Raw genomic sequence first — 20816 nt, 5'->3', positions numbered from 1 at the left:
GCACGCCTTAATTACGCGTTCATCATTTAGGAACGTTCAATTTTGTCTTAATTGACGTTTCTGACTCAATTTAACGACGGAAACCGGCACAATTATATATTTAGCATTATTAAATATTCCCCTTTATTGAAAACGTGTAATTTTTTGTGTGGACGTTTTTGATTGTGAATTTTTTAGATGTTGACACTTCGATTTTCAAAGTTCTTATTGCTATAACGTTTTAAGCTTTCGTGATTTTCTTATTGCTCGCAGAGGATGAATGAGTTGTAGTTTTAATTAACACGCAATCATAAGATTAAAGCAATAATACACAGTCATTTTAAAAAGGTATAAATAAGAAAAAGAACAAACTAATATTTAAAATAAAACGATGACTAAACGACTTAATGACTTTGCGACATTTCAAAGTGCTGTCTGAACTACCGGCTCTAGAAGCTAGAAATTATGCTGAAGGATTTCTTTACGCATACACTAAGGACAAATTTTAGTAAAATCATTCCCTGAAGAAGTCAAAGTCTCAAGACAAGTCTTTAAGACAGGCATATACAGGCAAGCGAATCTAAAAAACGGAATAAAGTTAAAACTAATATAATAAATATAACTTTAGATCCAGGCAAAGCCATAACCCCTTAGGGCCGTGTCGTAATTCGTTAAATCACGACAGATGTACTTTTTAATATAGTTAATGTTTTTTCTGAACTAGTAACAACCAGCCGTCGAAGCCGCGCCATATTTGGAAGCGCCCGGGGCGAGACTTCACCGGTCTGATGACGGGCTACTGCAATTACAGCTCACAAAAAAGTTACCATTTTAAAAGATGAGTATTATCATGTTAGGTGAAGGTATTTTATTCAGAAGAGGAAACTAAAGGTCTGTTTAGTAACTCAATGTCACGTTTAGTACCTGGGTGACCGAGCTTTGCTCGGGCTAAAACTCTTTAATAAGCGTTTTCCCAGAGATAAGACCAAGCTAGATCGATTTGTCATCCCCGAAAACCCCTACATACCAAATTTCATAGAAATCGTTGAAGCTGTTTCCGAGATCCCCGAAATATATATCGTGTCGGGGCAGATATTTGTATGAAAAATAAGAATGTTTGTTCTCGGGTCTTGGATGTTTAATATGTATTTGTTGCTTAGTACCCATAACACAAGCTTTGCTAAGCTTACTTTGGTACTAGGTCAATTGGTGTGAATTGTCCCGTGTTATTTATTTATTTAAGTATTTAGTTTAAATACGAGTCTTCGAGCTATTAAAATAATTTTCATCAAATAATTATTTTAATATAATTTTAACTCAGTTCAGCTAATCTCCACTTGGACCCTCATCATTATCAATTTTCATACTTTGCAAATCAGCAAGTTATATTCTTCTTGTTTCAATACTGTTACGCTCTGAGTAGAGTTTGGACGTGCCCGGTCCGAGCGAGGCGAGCGACTAAATGTACAGAAGTTCAAGGCCATTCAATTGCGTTTATTATTACTTACTCACTACCCCGCTTCCTCGTTGCTTCAAGTCTAGATTTTATGAATATCACCAGAATATAATAAATAGCATTTTATACTAGCCATTGCCCGCGACTCCGTTCCCCGTAGAATTCGTTTATCCTGTCCCGGGGGGACTATGCAATTCCGGGATAAAAACTAACCTAGGTCCTTTTCCCGAGACTAAAACTACACAATGTACCTGTGTGTACCCAATTTCATCTGTTCTGGCGTTTAGACGTGATAGAGTAACAAACAAAGAAACAGAATTACAAACTTATGCGTTTGAATAATATTAGTGAGATAAATGCTAATTTTTGTCTGACTAAATTCTTTGTTGGCTGTACTTGATATCGAACTATTAAAATGTATTAAATTTTGATGGGAGAAAATCATACAAAATTTTTGGTAAAACTACAGGGCTACGAAATAATACTTCTTATCTGTTCTATTTGCTTACAAAATCGATGTAAGTAGTTAAATTACTGGTAGGTTAGGTTCATTTTAGTTGAAGTTTTGTACTCAATTTTTAATAAGATAGTAGTTTTAAATATTTACTATGTTCTTATTTTCAAATATGCATGAAGTTACTAGCAAAACTATCAAGAACATATTCAAATATATATATTTCTTAGTGTTAGCTGAAATTCTAACTGTAACTACTCATAACGTTACTATTACATGCTCTACGAATAATAAATACTAATTGGTCATTTATTATTAATCATAATCAGTGACCAGAACATAAATCAGAATTGGTTTATGTATAACATTCACACGTGTCGTCTATGTACTAGTTTATATATAAACATCGTTATCGGCCGGTAATTAGAACATTGTTATCCTATACGCGTTAATATATATAGGCGATAAAGGTACCGATATTATTGTTTACTATGAAAAACTATTTGTTTTTCATGCACGTGTACCTAGTATGCCATTAGGTTCGCCTGTTGCGTTGCTTTTAGACTTTTTTTTAACTTAGACTAAAGGTTAGTTAAACATTAAACATTCATAGTTAGTTTTAGTAATTAAGTTACGAAGACGACTAAAAATGACTAGGAATTCGTCACTTTTACTAGTTTTATCTTATCTTACTAATATAAATGCAAAATTTGACAAATATTTTAATTATTATCCACTTTTATACAAAAATTACAAATCATGCAGATTTAGATGAAATTTGGCAATATTATTTTATCCCGGATTATTGCATATTTCCCACGCAATAGCTAGTACGACATAATATAGTTATTAAGTTTAAATTGTTACGAGTATGAAATAGAATTACATCTTCTAATTATTTACGTAGAAACAATTTTGGTTACATTATTTTGAGTCATCTTGTCCTAATATTCAACTGCCACTTTCATTCCTAATCTTATCGCGGTTCAATAAAACTTATGTCACAGCCAACAGTTGTTTTTTATAATTCAGTAAGCTAAGATTTAAAAAAAGCGAACACATTAATACCTAATGGGTTTACAGTTTACACTGTAATTAACAAACGAGTTTTGATAATGGCCAGCGCTGGCGCCAGCATTCACATTGATTCAATAAAATTGGATAAATTGACATGTAACGCGTTTTGGTGTTGTTTATAGTTTGTAACAATTGTAACGATACTTCTGATACCAAAAACCTGCTTACAATGATCGTAAATAGTGGTGAAATGAAGTGTACGAGCGTACTTAGTGTACTTACTTGATATAAGATTCTAGAAATCTAGGTCCAAAAACCAACGAAACAAATTCAGTTCTTACCATTTCAAATACGAAAACTTGAAATGAAATACATTAAACTTAGTTAATTCATTAGTAGGTTCACAGTGGATGCAGGCCGCTGCCAACCGAAGCAACTGGAGATCTGTGGGGGAGGCCTATGTCCAACAGTGGACGTCCTTCGGCTGAGATGATGATGATGATGATAAATTAGACATCTCTTGAATCGTCCCTATTTTTCCTTGGTTACTTAAAATCAAACCTAAAACATGTACTTACCTACAAACCTCTGCATTGGTCCCAACACATTTTTTTACAGCAAGACCCACAATTGCAATATACAAAACAGTAAGTAAATTTAATTAGAATACTAAATGTCATGTCAAGTCATAGTCAAGTAAATTCCATGAATTTTCGTGAAACATGGATCGATTTAAGTGGAGTAATTAAGTACATTAATTCGTATGCTTGAGAAAGTGGCTGATGCAATAAAACCCAAGCTGTACTATAAAAGGGAAATTAATATTAACTACCTAGAAAGTACACTTATTTTACTGAGAAATACATAATTTTAATTAATTGTATTACTGAATAACTTGATTTCAATACTACTACAACGCTGTCCAATTATGTCGATAAAGCTAGTAAACTGAACAATAGATGTCGTTGCAGTGGCGTAGCTATCGAAGGGCTAGAAGCCTTCAGACCATAACCTACAAATAGTGAATAAAAAAAAGAAACAATGGTGCCTTGCAGTGCAAACTACGACTATGCTAAGAAAGAGGAAATAACATGAAATAATTTGGGGGTTTAATTTCTTTTTGTACTGGGGTCCTGCCTGGGTTACAGGACTGTATCGGTAAGATGGAAACATAAGTATTTCATATCACTCTACTGCTTTCGGTTGGAGCTCCAACCAATACAGTAGCCATTACGCAGTCATACTTTTCAACTAACCAATCGTATTTGTCACTGTCAAAGAAACCGTAGAGAACCACCAATCGTATTCTAATCAAGATGTTCTATATTGAGAAGCTCGTCCGTGTGATTCCTGATTCTTTGGGCATTTCTAAAAAAGTTTGTACATTTGATTTGCGACTCCGATTTGGGTAAAAATTTGCAGGTAGACAGAGTGAACGATACTGAGTTTAAATAACATAGTCTCCCGAAATGTCCCAATTAATTTGTATGGAAAGTTCCTTTTTTGTTACCGCAAATCCATAGTTTTGGTAACAAAAAGGAAATTTCCATACAAACCAATTGGGACATTTTGAGAGACTATGTTATTACGACTCAGTATCGTTTACTCTATCTACCTGTGAATTTTTACCCAAATCGGAGTCGCAAATCAAATGTACAAACTTTTACCAACGACTTTTCAACTGAGAAAAACGTGATGCCGAAAAGTCTACAAATATCTCTATGCAGTCACGTTGGTAAATGTCGCCGTTTGTATAAATTCAAAAGCCCAATAGTTTGCGATATTGTTATTTGCTTTGTAACAGTTCCCTCTCCCTTCATTTATCGAGTGCCCTTGACGACTGTCACGCGTATATGGCTTGCAAAATAGGGTAGCTATTTTTAACTATAAAACTGTTTTACTGGTTTTTAGACGTGCTTTCGATTTGAGTTAAACCCCAGAATTTAGACACATTCGTAAACGTGGTAGTCTTGAGTTTTGAATATGAAAGAAAGAAAAAACATTTATTGCTTATAAAAAGGTAGGTACCTAAACGTTATTGACCACTTTTTGGTATAAAAAAAAATTAGGCATTTTGTTTACAAACCCACATTCTTGCTAACTCACTACTAACTACTTAATTATACCGTTGATATCGGGATTCTGTATATTTATTAATTATCTGACAACTTACCCGTAATACCTTCACTTATTTCACTTACCATCAAGTGACCCGCCTGCTCGTTTGCCAGCTTTACGATTTTAAAAAAACCTAGGAAATGAGAAAGTACCTATACAATTATTTAAAATACAATAAATTTACGGATGTACAAAACCATCCAAAAAACTTCGAAATCTCAGAGTTAAGTGTAGACAAATGCATACCTAACTGCCCGCTTCCAAAATCAGTCGACCGACCCAAAAATAAACACATTGGATAATTCTCTATTATCAAGCAAGATGTTTGAATCCCTAAGCTATTTTTCTTGGCCCGAAAAAAGAATATTGCGAAACCGAATCTGATTGCGGGAGTGGTTAAGCGTGATGATATTTAACAAGGGTTCCGTAGAACATAGCGACATCTATCTGACACTATTGTCACTAGCAAGAGAACAACAATAAATGACGTCACACTAACAATAAAAAAATTCTCAGGCTCATTGTTCGGAATTAGGATCAGAAAGCATATTTTTGCTACGTTTGCAAACATAATCATTTCGATCTGTACTGTATTCTGTATCTTAATGTTTGTGAATGAAGGTTTCTGTAACAAGCAAGAAGTTTTTGGCATTTAGCATCACTTTTAGGATTGTTTTATAACTAAATGAGCCATTAACAAGCAAAGCAATACTATAACGACAAATACACCCCACGATACTAGCGCCATCTAGTGTCTTGTTGTGTTTGTTACTTTATTTTAGTACAATAAAAGTTCAACATACTCTTTTAAGGGTTCTTTTTCTCATCTGACTGAGGAGCCCTGCCACAAACGTGATGTTTTCCCAATTACCCAACGCCACAGGTGAATCTTAATTTCCGCGAGCCCTTGTTTATTTTCGAGAGTTCAATCAATTAAGGCTGAGCTTTTTATTTCGTTTGAATAAATAAATAGTTCCGTTAACTACGAGTCTTTTCTGGATGAAAGGGTTTTGGCTTGATTGACCGGAATCCATTTAGTTACGAAACTGGTTTGGCTACTATCATGGGGAGATTTGGGATCACCTTAGTTTGTAACCCACGACAGGGTAGTTATAAGTTTGACCGCTATGTGTGTATGTCTGTGGCACCGTAGCTCCTAAGCGGGTGGACCGATTTGAATGTGTTTTTTGAAATTTGAAATCAGGTTTCCTAGCGCTGGTTCTTAGACATGTTTCATCAAAGCCGTTTTTAAGATATTGAACTTTGAAGTGACAAAGTCAGGGGTTTTCCAACTGTTTGTTTGTTAGGTTCGGCTGCGAGCTCAGAAAGAGTTATGTTTTTCAGAACTATTGTAGGTAGGTATTTAATTAACATACTTATGTTTTTGTCGATAATTTTATTAGACTATACTTACTGTACTAAACTTACATTACTTTCTAACTGTATGCATCAAAACTATTTTTGTCACGAACTTCAAAAACGCGTGACAGATTAGGAGCTTTTTAGTAACACTGGTTCACTGAGCATAACTAATTATCTCAAGTCGTGATTATCGTTTAAACAGTAAAAGTCAGGCCACTATTATCTTGGAAATATTAATGCCAAATACGGTATTTGACAACTCCTGGTTTTGCCATATCTTAGTATTATTATGAAAATATAGATATACAGATAGTGTTTAGCGAAGAGAAAATTTAAATCGGTTGAAAATTGGGTTTATAGTGATTTTTTGACTACGTCACAGTGCCAGTATGTCTTTCTCTGTCTAATCTTGAATTTCAAACCTTTATAACTTTGTTATTTGTAAAGGTAGCTTAAAAAATAATTTTCTATTCGATAACAGGCATTGTGTAGTTTTAATTTATAAAACATATACAAAATAGTCAAATACCGTATTGACCTGTGGAATTTTCCGTTAAAGTTCCGAGATATCAAAAATAATACATTGTTTTCAAGTAAAACAATTCTTAATGGGAACGCCTTAAATTTAACACAAAATCGGGAAATGGATATTTGTGTAAACGACCTTTTGCTACTTTTTTTAGTGGATTTAGTAAGCCTTATGCCGTGTTTCGCCACTGTCATTTAAGTCCCATAATTTTCTGTAATATAAATCTGTGATGCTGTCTCTATTTAATCAAACAAAATCAACAGAGATGGCATCTTAGACATCTGTCACAAAAGATAACAAAGACAGAGTGGTGGAAGTGGACAGTGGACAATTCTTTTCTTTTTCTCTTGCTTATGCAACTTTTGGACAATTTATTGAAAGAAGTTTTTAGCCGACCTTGCCATCTTGCCTAAAGTTTATCGATATAGTTTAAAGAGAAAATTAGAAAATCGCTTTTTAAAACGGTTTTTTTTTCGTCCAAAACTTTAAGCGTTTAAGTCTAAACTTAGGTCGTTTGAACCCCTCTGAGACTTAAGTTAAATTTAGCTCTTCCAAGTAAATACTCCAGGCTGGATTGAATCCAGAGCCATGAGTAAAGCAGACCGCCTGCCAAGTAGCAGACAGAACAAAACGGAGAAATTATATTAATTCTTGACGATTCCTTAGGAAAGTAAATTCAAGTGAAAAAAATTGTAGTTGCAAAGGATTATACGGGTACAATACATAATACAATGACTTTGTATTGTACACCAGAAATAGTAAGCGATACAGAAAACAGGTACACAGAGAAAAAAATACAAGGTAAGCAATAGGCGGCCTTATCGCTTAAGAGAGATCTCTTCCAGGCAATCTTTTTTACGGAAAGAAGGAAGGACTAGTTTACATCAGGTAGGTAGGGTAGTCGGGAGGCAACCTTTTTTATTGCTTTATCAGTGTACAAGCTAACCAGTGAAAGTTTTACTGTATATTTAGGGTTCCGTACCCTAAATAGCGTGATTAACGGGACCCTATTACTGTCAGCACACTGCCCATCTGGCTGTCTCTCACGGGGCTGTATCCCGAGAACAATAGACATATAGCTAAAATTTATATATTCATGTGTATTTTTATTGCTGATTTTTATATAGACGAGTGGAAATTTTTGGTAAAACTTTGCAGAAGGGGAAATACAAGGAGGGTGATTAATTTCCTTTGCATTTAAATAATTTACAATACAGAAGTCACGCCATGGACAATGTTAATCATTTCAGCATTGCCAGTTGCCCTTTCTGCTTTTTGTAAATTCAAAGGTGAAAAACAAGTGCAAGTCAGCCTCTCACTTTAAGGCTTTTTAACCTTATAACATGTACCAATTCTAATTATAATGCCATTACTCAAGTTCATAAACTAGTTATAAAAACACCAATCAGTGTTGCTTTTGCTCTTAAGATTAAAACGAAAGGATAACCTGGGCTGAAAGACAAAAATAATACAGCAGCTGATAAAATCTACTCTTCAAATACATCGCATCTCACAAAATTAAGTAAGTATAAATTAACTGAATACACGCTTACTTAAGAATTAATAATAATGTTACTTATGATATACAGTAATCAAGCTAAAAACTTAGTAGAAAAACAGAGAAAAGAAGTACGTATCGAAGACAGTGAATGTAATTCTCAAACAGCTAAATAAAGTGCAACAAACTTAGTTGACTTTAGGTTTTAAGTTCAAGTTAATCTGGATACTGTTGAACTAGTGAATATCAAAAGTTTGTACAAGAAAACTTAACCAGGAGAACTCGGGAAACTCGCTGCGGTATAAAATTTCGATAAATATAAACTTAACAGTGAACTTCAGCGCACTTAAGCCAAAGCAGTAGAATAAATACATTATGAAAAATTCCAGACATACTTATTCTTTACCTTTAATAGAAAAGTAATTGTTTAGTTGTAACTACGTACAAGAAATAATAAACTACCTAAGTAGATAGATCAAGCTTATGACTTACAAAAGAGAAGCAGAGACCGCAGAGACCGAGCTTCATCATTACTAAAACTTACCAATACTCATGTCAAGACTAACTCCAATAACAAAGCAACAAAAGCTTCAAAAATAAAGAGTACAGACCGGTTTCACCGAGCCATATTACTAAAGGTCATTGTCGATAATGCACCATCATATTGCCTTAGAACTGGTTATGGAGCCATTCCAGTACGTATGGGTGGGTACTTACGTTAGCTTGTGCTGATTTTATCACCACAGTAAAAGAAACATGCCTTTTACTGATACTACCGCAATGTTTGATAAGGAATCACATGCGAGTCCAAAATCTCATAAGGAGAAAACGTGTTTTCGTTAAAGTTACGATTTGTAAATAATAAGGAAGAAGAAGCAAGCATATTTATATTAACCGAAATTTTAGTGTATTTTCTGTGTAGATTAAATGTTTTTGACTATGAAGATAAGATCTGATGACGAAATCGCAATTACTGAAACACGTAGTCACTGGCAAGTCGTTTCTTATTAAAAACCATTTTATGGCTTTTTTTATCAAACTCCACAACTTACGTTATATTGGGAAAGAACATGCTAATTAAGAAGCCAATTAAAAACAAAATGACTTTATTTAAGTTTAAAATGTCGTGACAGAAAAACAAGAAGACAATTTGTTTGAAGTAATTTTGCTAATTAACAGTTTGAAGATTTAACACTAGAATCGTCATAAGACGAAGTAGAAGTATAAATATCAAGGTAAATGTGCGTGCATTAATAATTAAATTACCTTGAAAGGCTTCATAAATGCCAGTTTACGATGGCAATAGAACGATTATAAAAGTCCCACTTAACTGATCGCTATAGTGCAGCCTTTTGTTCCGAGCCCTATTTAAATTATTAATAGCGTGTACTTGAGACATGTAAATAAAAGAGAAATTTCGAAAGTGTCGAGGATACCGTGTCATCTCGCATTTTAAAAAACCAGTCATGAAATTTATCATTTTTAAATTACCGGCGACCTCTTTGGGGTCACGGAAATTTCGCAATGTTTATGATATCATTCTTTAAAAAAACAGTTAAAGATATAACATGAGATATGTTGTAAACAAAGTCTCAAATCCCTTCTAGATCGAGTTACAGGGTGACAAACGAGTAACAAGAAAGCTCTATTAGCTAACGATGTGATTTGTTGGACTGTTACAAGTAAAATCAATCAGGCACTTAGCAACGCCGAACAGAAAGCTATTTATAACACCGAAAAGCAATAATACAAATAACATCCTTACGATTTAACGGACAAAAGTATTGTTCGGGGTCACGATAACGCGTTGACTCCACGACCCACCCATTACTTTCCAATCAAACTTCTACAATAAAGTTGCTTCGTCTAAAAACACCTAATCAAGCTAGCGAGGCTTAAGGGCGCCGTGAAACTTGGCCAACTTTTTGGGGATCCAATCAGCATACATAAATCGCTAATGGTGTAAGACTTCCCGGAGTAAATGTCTGAAATGAAGTTGTTCGGAATACATGAATAAACACCCTAAATGGTACCTCAGAAGGCTCGCGCCGCGCTCATTTTGTGTAATGAATTTTGATTACGCCGTCCTTCACTAACGAGACTTTACTGAAATTGTTAATGGAAGTAATTTTGATTAGTCTTCGTCTAAAATAAGCCTTAGTGAAGTCGCAGTTAAAGGTGACGGTTCGCAATTCGTACAACCTGCGCTCAGTATTTCAATTGACTAGTCCAGCGAACTGGAGGCAAAGCGATCTAGGGTTCAATCAAACAAAGTAGTTAAATTCAGCGTTGAAAAGTTAGAATACTTATATCCAATTCTGTAAAACCGTTTGTTTACCGTGGACTAAATGAAACCTTATGCGGAAAGCTGCAGTGAAGGATATATTGGTTTATTTTTGTTGTTCCCGATGGAAGTTGTGCTTGCGATTTTCAGTCCGCGTCAAACGTGGCCCGGGAAAATTTATTGCTATTTGCAGTGTAGACTTTCTGTTTTCACATGTCACGCGAGTTGGGTAACTCTCGGATCCCATGCGAAGCCGCGAACCAACTTGGACTTGGCTTGTTTTTCGAAAACATCCAACGCTTCTAACACAAATAAGCTACTCAATAACCTTTGTACTTGTTGAGTTGATAGACACGTTTGTGTAGTGCACAGCAATTTTCTTGGGCAACATTTGCCGTTCTCCTATACATAATGGCACTATTAAAACACCACCCACAAGTGTAGAGCAAATTGCATTTGCCGACATAGGTCCGTATTTTACAATCAAATGTTGATTTGAACTGAGCTGCCAACAGTGCATTAGGGGTACATAAATTTGCTTACTTAAGTGATAAACTTATGCGAGGAAAGGTTTTAACCCAGAATTGTTTTCGAATGGTAACCAACGCTCTTAAAAGATAATTTATTGCCTCGCCGCATTACATTTCAGCTCGCCCGAAGTATCAGTTTCAAATCGGTCTACTGACATTCGAAACTTTGAGTAAGAATGTAATTGGAATAGTTAAAATACTGAAACAGAGGTTCGTGTGTAGCAGTTGTAAGTAAACCGGCATTATAGTAGACAAACACGAAGGAAAAGTTAGCGTCGGGCTTAACAAAGTGCCTTTTCTTTCTAGGAAGTGCTTAAAGTAAATTAAAAGCTGGCGAGGCGAGTTTTTCAGTTTCGATTGTATAATCTAACAATCGTTTTAGAGAACGGCCAGTCACAATAGTGTAAAGGCAATCGGAGGCGTGAATCAACCTTGGAGGAAAAGAACAGTTGCCGAGCGCGACCGGCAATGGAGCTACATGACTGTTCTCAGCAAAAAAACACGACAAAAACTGAGCCGAAACAAGTCCGCCGTTCGTTCGGTTCAAATTTTAATGACCCAAAACTCCGCCCTTAGTTAATATTGTATGTACTTTTTATCGTCAGTTACATACTTAGTATCTTTAATTTTATCAATCGTCTGTCAAATTACGAAACTCTGTTTTTTCTCACACATCATAATATCTCGATGATTGAACGGTGCTAATTTCTTAACCTATTGTTGTATCTGTTACAATTTACTTAATAGTCTTAATAGCTTCCGCATTATAATTATCCGCTCGCGGCGTGACTAGCCTCAGTTTGTTGGTAACTCGGCATCATTCATTTAGTATTCCTTGATACATTTCCTTGAATAGATCGTATTTGATAAACTAACATTTTTAAACGCATTTACTTTATTCAACACCAACTTGTCCAAAGCTACCTTATTAAATATTTTACGATCTGATAATACGAGCGCCATGTAGGAGTTGTTAATTAAGCTGAAATTTAGTTCTGCTAGACTAATAACAGATGAGGATCGTGTCATGACTAAACATTTTACTGGATATTCTGATGTGAGTTAAAATAAGTGGCGCGAATGACCTAAGATTATCATTTCCTAGTAGCGACCGCCCTCGACACACACGCACAACACAGGCAAACAAACGAGTGTACACACGAGAAAGGCCACGCACACAAGTGAGCACGGACTAAAAATATTGCGGGTTGACATTGAAAATGTTAATGCACTCTGCTGTACCCAGCGCATTTTACGTATTTTGCTCAGTCGCTCGATGGTTAATCGTAAATATCGTAATGCCTTTTTATTTTATCGATTGTTGTGACTGCTATCGCTTCATTAGCAGACGTCATATCGCTGTTTGAAGCGATAATACGAAAATTATATTTGGTGTCATTGCTCTCTTCACGTCACTTGCAAGCAGTTTATTTATTTGATCTGCACACAGTTCATTTGATACTTGGACTGAGTTTTATTGGAGACCGCGTGTCAAATTGTGGTATCAAATTTTAGCGACTTTTTATTGGCACTGGTCAGGCGTTTGATAAATAATTTAGTGCATTCTAATATAAAGTGATCCATAGGATACCGATTGCACTTTTCACTTGAGGAATATTTTTATGTTTTTGATAAAACATTGACCAAAACTTATTTGCACGCAACCCCTATCTTTTTTTTAATAATCATTTTTAGATTTTTAATTTTCAACGATGGAACAACACCTACTTCTCTTCACGTTTTCTTTTAGTTTCTTTAAAATCATCGGAATTATAATACATCTGCCAGCTATAGCCATCTTTCACTGAACAGATCTGTCTAAAACTTGAATTTTTTTCGTTAAAATAGATTTTTCTTTATCGATGTTAAAAGGCACGAGAAATTATATTTTAATATAATGCGGCATAATTTTAGTACCCATTAGATTTGTGTAAAAATCCTCACGATCTAGACTGACTACGTGATCTAAATCACTGAGGACTTCATTGCACAATCTTTTCAGTGTGTTGCTGTCTATTTTTTCTGCATTAGGTACTTGTTTAATAAATATTTTTTAAATATTTATTCCTGGAAGGCTTTAAATTATTTTTATTTCAATTAAGTCCAGTTAGGAGTTATGTTACAAAAACCCATATTTTGGAAATTAATATTTTTTTATTTAATGTTCTTATGATAGATTAAAATCACTTTTAAAACAATGATATTTAGTTCGTCATGGCGAACTATCATTCAGGTGATGTGATTCAGTAGGTAGGTATTTAAAGATTTTACATCACCTTATAAAAAACAGAGCAATTTTTAAATTCAATTGAGGCACAAGCAATTTAATGCAAGTCCATTAAAATGTAATTTTATTGTTATAAATGGAATTATTCATAAATGTACTAACATAGTTGTAAGACTTAATATTATTAACCATCTAACATGTGTTTGAAATAAACGGATTATTATTATTATTATAACGGTAACAATTAATTTTAATATAAAATTTGTGACTGATTAGAACCTTGTTCTAATTTTTTTAATCTAATTTCAGACGCACGTATATTTTTGTACGCATTAAGATTAATGTACACACGTGTTTTCATTTTCCGCATGTTCATCGATTTATATTTTCACATGTTAAGTAAAGATTATCGCGAAAACATGTTTACTGCGAAGCAATAAATGTACTGCGCGCAATTTTTTTATTCAGTTGTTTCGCAAATCCGAATAAACTATTTTGGAGCATTCACTGTGATAGTTATTTTTTTTTTTATTGAATTAGGTTTTTTTTTATAAGCTTACAATTTTATTTTGAGATAATTTAAAAAAATCGAATTTGATATCGCTTTCGCATTAGCGCGTGATTATTGCTAATTTTGGTTGTGTTATTTTTGGTTTGTTTTTTTACACATTTTATTCCGATGCAACGAAGAAACTTGGATTTGTTTGTTTTTATCAGTTTCAGGTGTACCTAATATTAATGTGTTTTTTTTTTCTAAGTCGAAGGCGCACATTTTTCTTAATTTACTTTTTTTATATTTCTCAATTTTATTCCAATTTTATTAGACTTACTTTTCCCGAAAACTTTTATTAACTTTTTTTTGGTAACACTTTTTCACTTCATCACTTGGAAAAAAAAAGCTTACCTGAGTTGCATCCGTGTAGGGCGTCGATGAGTTTTTGTCGACCAGCTGGGAGCCGAACACCGGACCACCGCTGCCAGTCGGTGACACCGACCGCAGTTCCGTCACTTGTTGGGGCACCATTTTCATTTAAAATAAAAACCAGTAACTAAACACAATAACACAGTCACTAACACTAAAGTTTTAGTTCAATTTACTCGAGGAGCTTATTCGTTTTTCCGGCCTTAAGCCTGGCGGCGATCCCTTTGCCTGAGACTTCCCAGTATCTTGAAACTATCCTCAGAGCCTGCTGTTCTAGAACTAGTCTGCTGCTAACGTCTTCGCCGACGAAAGGTCCAAAAGTCATAATTTTGGTTTCACAACCACAGCTCACTTCAAGCGCTGCGGTGCGAGAAGGGCATAATCAATTTGGAGACTGAGTTCTGGCGGCTACGTTCGCACTCCGCAATGACAACGGACCTACTGGCGGGCAGGCAACGTGCTGTCAATATACCCCGCTCAGCTGTTCACCCCGCCCCGCCCCCGCGCGCAGGCGCCCCGCGCGCCCCGCACTTCCCATTCGCGGGCCAGCAGTCGGCGCGGACGCACGCCGCGGCGACTGGAAATCCGCACGAGAAAAAAGATTAAGTATCGTTTATCGTATTTCATACTCGCCGTTGCTGTCACGTATGAATTTTTAATCGCGTTGGGAAAGTATGAACATTATTATTAGCATTACAGGACTTTTGTATAGTTTTTGATATTCCATGAAACTCCTGAATTTATTTTAATTTGCCTTATCATCTAAAGATTCGATGTCTCTTGCATATTAAACTTATAAGTATATTTTCGTTTGCATTAAGCCGATTAGCATTTTTTTGCAAATTTCTATTTGTGTTACTTTTGTTTCTTAGTCGTATTTAATATCGACTATCAGTAGTCGGGTTGACTTGGATGATTATTCGTAATGTGGAAATAAAATGCAATTAGAAGCGGAAAAGAAACTTAATCATCATCATTATCATCATCAGCCTATATACGTCCCACTGCTGGGCACAGGCCTCCTCTCAAAATAAGATGGCAAATTATTATTAATAAAAAAATACAATTTGTAAGTCACCTAGAATAACTAAAACTACTTAAATACGATTTCAAAAATACGCTTAGATATTACTTAAGCTACTAAATATTTGACGTACTTAATGAGTTTAGTAACTTATGAGTATTAATTGTTTTCACAATTAAATCGTGCAACTTATCTCCATACTTTATATTAAAAGAAAAATCAATAATGTATGTATTTAATCTTTTGAGTATAAATTAAACTAATGTAATGTATTTAGTATGTTTACTTGAACTAAATCTATAGTTATTATTAGACGGTATGTAATATTGATACTAGACTAATTATCGAATCAAACTATGTAATATTAAAAATGCGATGGTTTGTGAGTGTTTGTTACACTTTCACGCTAAAAAGGCTGGACTGATTTAGATAAAATTTAGAGTAAATGTAGAGAGCTATACCTTTGGAAGAACAAATCGACAATTTTTTATCCCGATATTCCCACGGGATAGTTCCAAAATAAATCCTTGCCGCTAAGAGCAGAGAAGTCAAAGTAGCAGTTGTTAGATCTATGGACTCTAAAGCAGAGGTTCGTAGGTTCGAGTTTTGGCTGGACATTTTTCGGAATTTATCTGTGAATTTACATATAGCTACTTAACATAAGCTACACGGTAAAGGAAATATGTACTTGCGAAGCAATTCAATGTTGTGTGTGTGTGTGTGTGTGTGTGTGTGTGTGTGTGTGTGTGTGCGTGTGTGTGTGTGTGTGTGTGTTGTGTGTGTGTGTGTGTGTGTGTGTGTGTGTGCGTGCGTGCGTGTGTGTGTGTGTGTGTGTGTGTGCGTGCGTGTGTGTGTGTGTGTGTGTGTGCGGTTGAAAAATTCAGTTGTAGCTAGTATTGTATTGTTAGACTCTTTATCACTAGTATCGTGTGGTCCGTTTGACTAGTTAGATATCGAATTGGGAACTTCACACGCACCACTGAATTGCTTCACATTGTGCAGGTTTCCTCACGATGTTTTCCTTCACCGTGAAGCTCGTGATAAATTTTGAATGTGCGAAATTACACATGGATTTTGATTTTTTTTGATAATCTTTGAGATGTGAGTCCGGGTTTGTACCCACGAGCATTTGCTTAAGACGCCATAGGTAAACCACAGATTGGTTTAGTAATAAAAAAACAATTTATTTTTAATTAATTGACTTACATATACACTTCCTCTATCTGTCTATATATGCCTGTAAACAAGCAATTGTTGTACTACCTACCGGGTGTGGCCTGTAATACGAGCAAAATATTAAAACATAGATCGTCCGCATCAAACTGAACAACATTACGATCGTAGTTCATCGACTTTTAAAAATAATGGAATCTTTGAATTTTCCTTTTTTCATACAAATTAGTTTAGTTTAGCACGTTATTATGCAAACATCAACATTTCGCTTTACATTATTTTTCATAAATAACTCATTTATACGACCAATTTGTGGTTAGAGAACCTACGAAAGGTAATTCCCGATCGGGGCAGATATTTGTATGAAAAATAAAATTCTACTGTTTACTGCTTAAATGTATCTATCTATATAATTATATTGACGTTGCTTAGTACCCATAAACAATCTAAGCATTTGGGACTTTAATTGTTTTGAATTATTTAATTTATTTATTTTTTCATTTTTTATAATTTTTTTTAAACGATGTGGAAGAAACTCCTACTGCATAATGCATGTAATTCCTTAACGGGAATAGGATTAAAAAAATGTTTTTTTAATAAAATTGTTACTATATTTTTTTCATTTTTTTCCTGGAAGTAATCCCCAATTATTATAACATAATATTTTTTTTTGCAAAAAAAAAGTCATGCATTGTAGGGTTAAGTGTAATTAAAATTAAAAAACTAGTTATTTTTAAAAGTCGCTGCAATAATGTTGTTCAGTTTAAGGAGTATGGTCTATGTTTTAATTATTTGCTCATATTACAGGCCACACCGGTATATTTATTTTAGAGGTCGTGATACGATACGACTGTAACGATTTCGATGTAATTTGCTATGGATCGATCGATCTAGAATATCTAGATGAGTGAATTGATTTATTTAAGAATATAAACTTATAGAAAATACAATCATATACCTAAGAGCTAAATACTACTAAATAATAAATCTACTAGCTAACTTAAATAATATTTTTATATTATAAAAAAAGACCGCCTCGAATCGTTCCTGGCGCAAAGATTGGTCTTTTCTCTGGAATAACCTAAACAACTTTGAAAAGTTGAAAAAATCCCGACGTCGTCATTTCAAACTTTAATATCTCAAAAACGGCTGAACTGATTTTTATGAAACATAGCTAAGAACCTTCGCATGAAAACTCGCTTCCACGTGAAAAAAACAACATCGAAATCAATCTATTCATTTAAACGCTGCAAAAGCTCGAGTTGAGACCACGGATCGGCAAGCGCAGCCGTGGGACGTCCACCAACGAGATGGACGGATGACCTGGTTGGAACCAACTGATAGTCTATAGGGGAGGCCTTTGTCATACAGTGGCCGTCCTACGGCTAAGATGATGATGATGATGATGATAGTGATGATTTAAGAGCGACGATGCCACAGACATACAACCAGACATTAGCGTTAAACTCAAACACCCCTTTTTGCGTCGGAGTTAGAAACACAAACTCCCGAGAATCAGCCCGAGTGAACTCGGTCGTCCAGGTAGGTGCTTATTAATTATATAAACAATTAAGAACTAGGATAATCTCCGCTATTAAGACGAAAATAAACTAGGTATCAATTAAGATCAAGACGTTTTTTTATGACTTTTAGTATAAATCATCTAGAACCTTAATTTCAATAAGGCTGATTTTTCCTGTTCCTTTATAGTGATACAAGCGAAAATGAACCTTGTATGGCGTAAAGTTAAACATGTTTCTTAGTATATTATAAGTATCTTTAATCTTCAAAATCATCAAACGAGATGAAAACAAGTTTGTGGTACATAATTAAAACATTAAATTAGTCATCTCGTTGCAGCTTATTAATTTACAAAAGGTCATTTAAACCATTACTTTCTAATATAAGAAGTAACTGCTGTTATTATAAGAATGTAACTGACATGATATACATGGTACCAGATCCTGAAATAAACGTTTTGCATTGCATTATGTAATTTATAATATAATTAAATGTGACTTTGATTTAATTAATTTGAATTTATTTAGTTTGACATAGATAGACTGTTTAATTTAATTGGATGTGATGTGTTAATTTGAAATGAAACAGAAGTTAATTAATAAGGCAATGTAAATGAATGTCATGGAAATTAATTTAATTTGATTTAAGTAAATCTTATCTGTTTACTACTATAGTTTCATAAGAATATTGTATACACTAACAATACTTGGATCTATTCCGAAAATAAATAATAAAATAATAAATATCATGGGACACTTGACACCATTGACCTAGTCCCAAACTAAGCAAAGCTTGTACTATGGACACTAGGCAACGGATAAACATACTTATATAATAGGAATGTAGGAAGGCGAACTTATCCCTTAAAGTTAAGGTAGGTTATTGTTTCCTCCTTTTTTTTCTCGTTTTAATATTGATATTGTTTTTTTTATTTGCGGTTGATTTTGATTTTCATTGATTGCAAAGAGGACGGTGGATCCTGCCCTTCCGTGATACAGTTTTAACTAGTACGGAGGGCAGAGGACGCTTACTTTGTGTAGTCTGTTAGGTTCTTAATTGGCCTGTATTGTTTTGGTTAACATACTCAATACTTACTGTTAGTTTTTTATTGAAATAATGAGCTGTCATTATACTGTGATATATCTAACGAGTCACGTAGACTATTATTTATCTTGTTAATATACTTGTAAAAATACCTCATAAAAAGCATTAAAAATTAAATGTCTACGTTAAAATAAAAAATAAAATAAAAACATTAATTCTCGCATAATACGAGTATTTAACATTGGTTTAGGCGAAAATTTTACTAACTACTACAGAAATTGTTTTGAAAATAAACATTTTTATTATTATTATTATTATATAGATAAATACATACCTACTTAAATACATATTAAACATCCAAGACCCGAGAACAAACATTCGTATTATTCATACAAATATCTGCCGGCCGGGAATCGAACCCGGCGACCTCAAGCTTCGTAGTCAGGTTCTCTAACCACTTGGCCATCCGGTCGTCAAATTATTTTGATTTTTGATTTGATTTAATATTTTTTACGCTTAAAAGACATAGGATATTTTATTCCGGAAAATCGCAGAATTCCACAGGATTGTAGTAAACGAATTAGATATTGACATAAACCGATTTCAATAAAACATGTCTAAGAACCATCGCTAGAAAACCTGCTTTCAAATAAAAGAAACCGCACTCAAATCAGTTTACCCGTTTAAGAGCTACGGTGCCACGGACAGACACACAGACGGACATAGCGGTCAAACTTATAACACCCCTCTTTTTGCGTCGGGGGTTAAAAAGAAGCTGCAGGCAACAGCTAGTAAATCATAAGTACGTAGATAAATATAATGACTAATAATGACTCTAATTGACCCAGTCCTAAATTAAGCAAAGTACTATGGATATTTACTAATCAACGGACATACATAATTGTGTAGATAAATACGAATATATTAACAGGTTAGGATTACTTAACCTCTTAGCTTGCTACTCTTCAAACACGCGCGTGAAACATACGTCTGTGCGACACAAATGTTTTCATCATGGAATAGAATAACCTAAACAACAAACAGTTGGAAAACCCCCGTCTTTGTCAATTCAAAGTTCAATATCTTAAAAAAGGCTGAACCGATTTTGATGAAACGAAATGATGTTTAAGAACCATCGCTAGAAAACCTGCTTTCAAATAAAAACACCCGTTTAAGAGCTACGGTGCCACAGACAGACACATGCACAGACACACAAACACATATAGCGGTCAAACTTATAACACCCCTCATTTTGCGTCGGGGGTTAAAAACAAGAAGAAATGGTATGTCAAGCATAGTTGCTTTAATTTCGCTGTCAAACTTGTATTTGATAATTCAAGCAGCATCCGGTAGTTCTGTAGCTATGTATTAAGCCGTATTGAACCTAAATGCTTTAGCACAGAGCTCATTTTAAAACGCAATATTTCAGAGACATCTGTCGCTTTCTGTATGCAGCTGTCAACTAACTTTTCGCTATTCCACGCTAGGTGGCAGCATATTGTATGCTTTTATTTACATACCCACATATACTTTTCCTATCAATAGTATACCGTTGTTTTATCACGAATCGGCAAGCGTAGGACGTCCACCAACGAGATGGACGAATAGTTCATAGGGGGCTATTACGAAATTCGAAAATCGAAGTCCGTATCGAGCCGTCCCTCTCGCTCTCGTATTA

The 20816-nt window shown here is 34.5% G+C and overlaps 1 protein-coding gene across 1 annotated transcript in view; it reads right to left on the bottom strand.

The window, feature by feature from the left end:
• LOC141434670 (uncharacterized) overlaps positions 1 to 14816 on the bottom strand; it is a 108916-nt gene extending 94100 nt beyond the window's left edge. The window contains exon 1 of the mRNA XM_074097099.1: positions 14359 to 14816. Within this exon, the coding sequence (XP_073953200.1) occupies positions 14359 to 14484 (126 nt within the window). The 5' untranslated portion in view covers positions 14485 to 14816. The remainder of the gene's footprint in view (positions 1 to 14358) is intronic.
• Between the last annotated feature and the right edge of the window lie 6000 nt (positions 14817 to 20816).

The sequence above is a fragment of the Choristoneura fumiferana genome, chromosome 14 (genome assembly GCF_025370935.1).
Source record: "Choristoneura fumiferana chromosome 14, NRCan_CFum_1, whole genome shotgun sequence".
NCBI classification, from domain to species: Eukaryota; Metazoa; Arthropoda; class Insecta; order Lepidoptera; family Tortricidae; genus Choristoneura; species Choristoneura fumiferana.
This window is presented reverse-complemented; position numbering and strand designations above follow the sequence as displayed.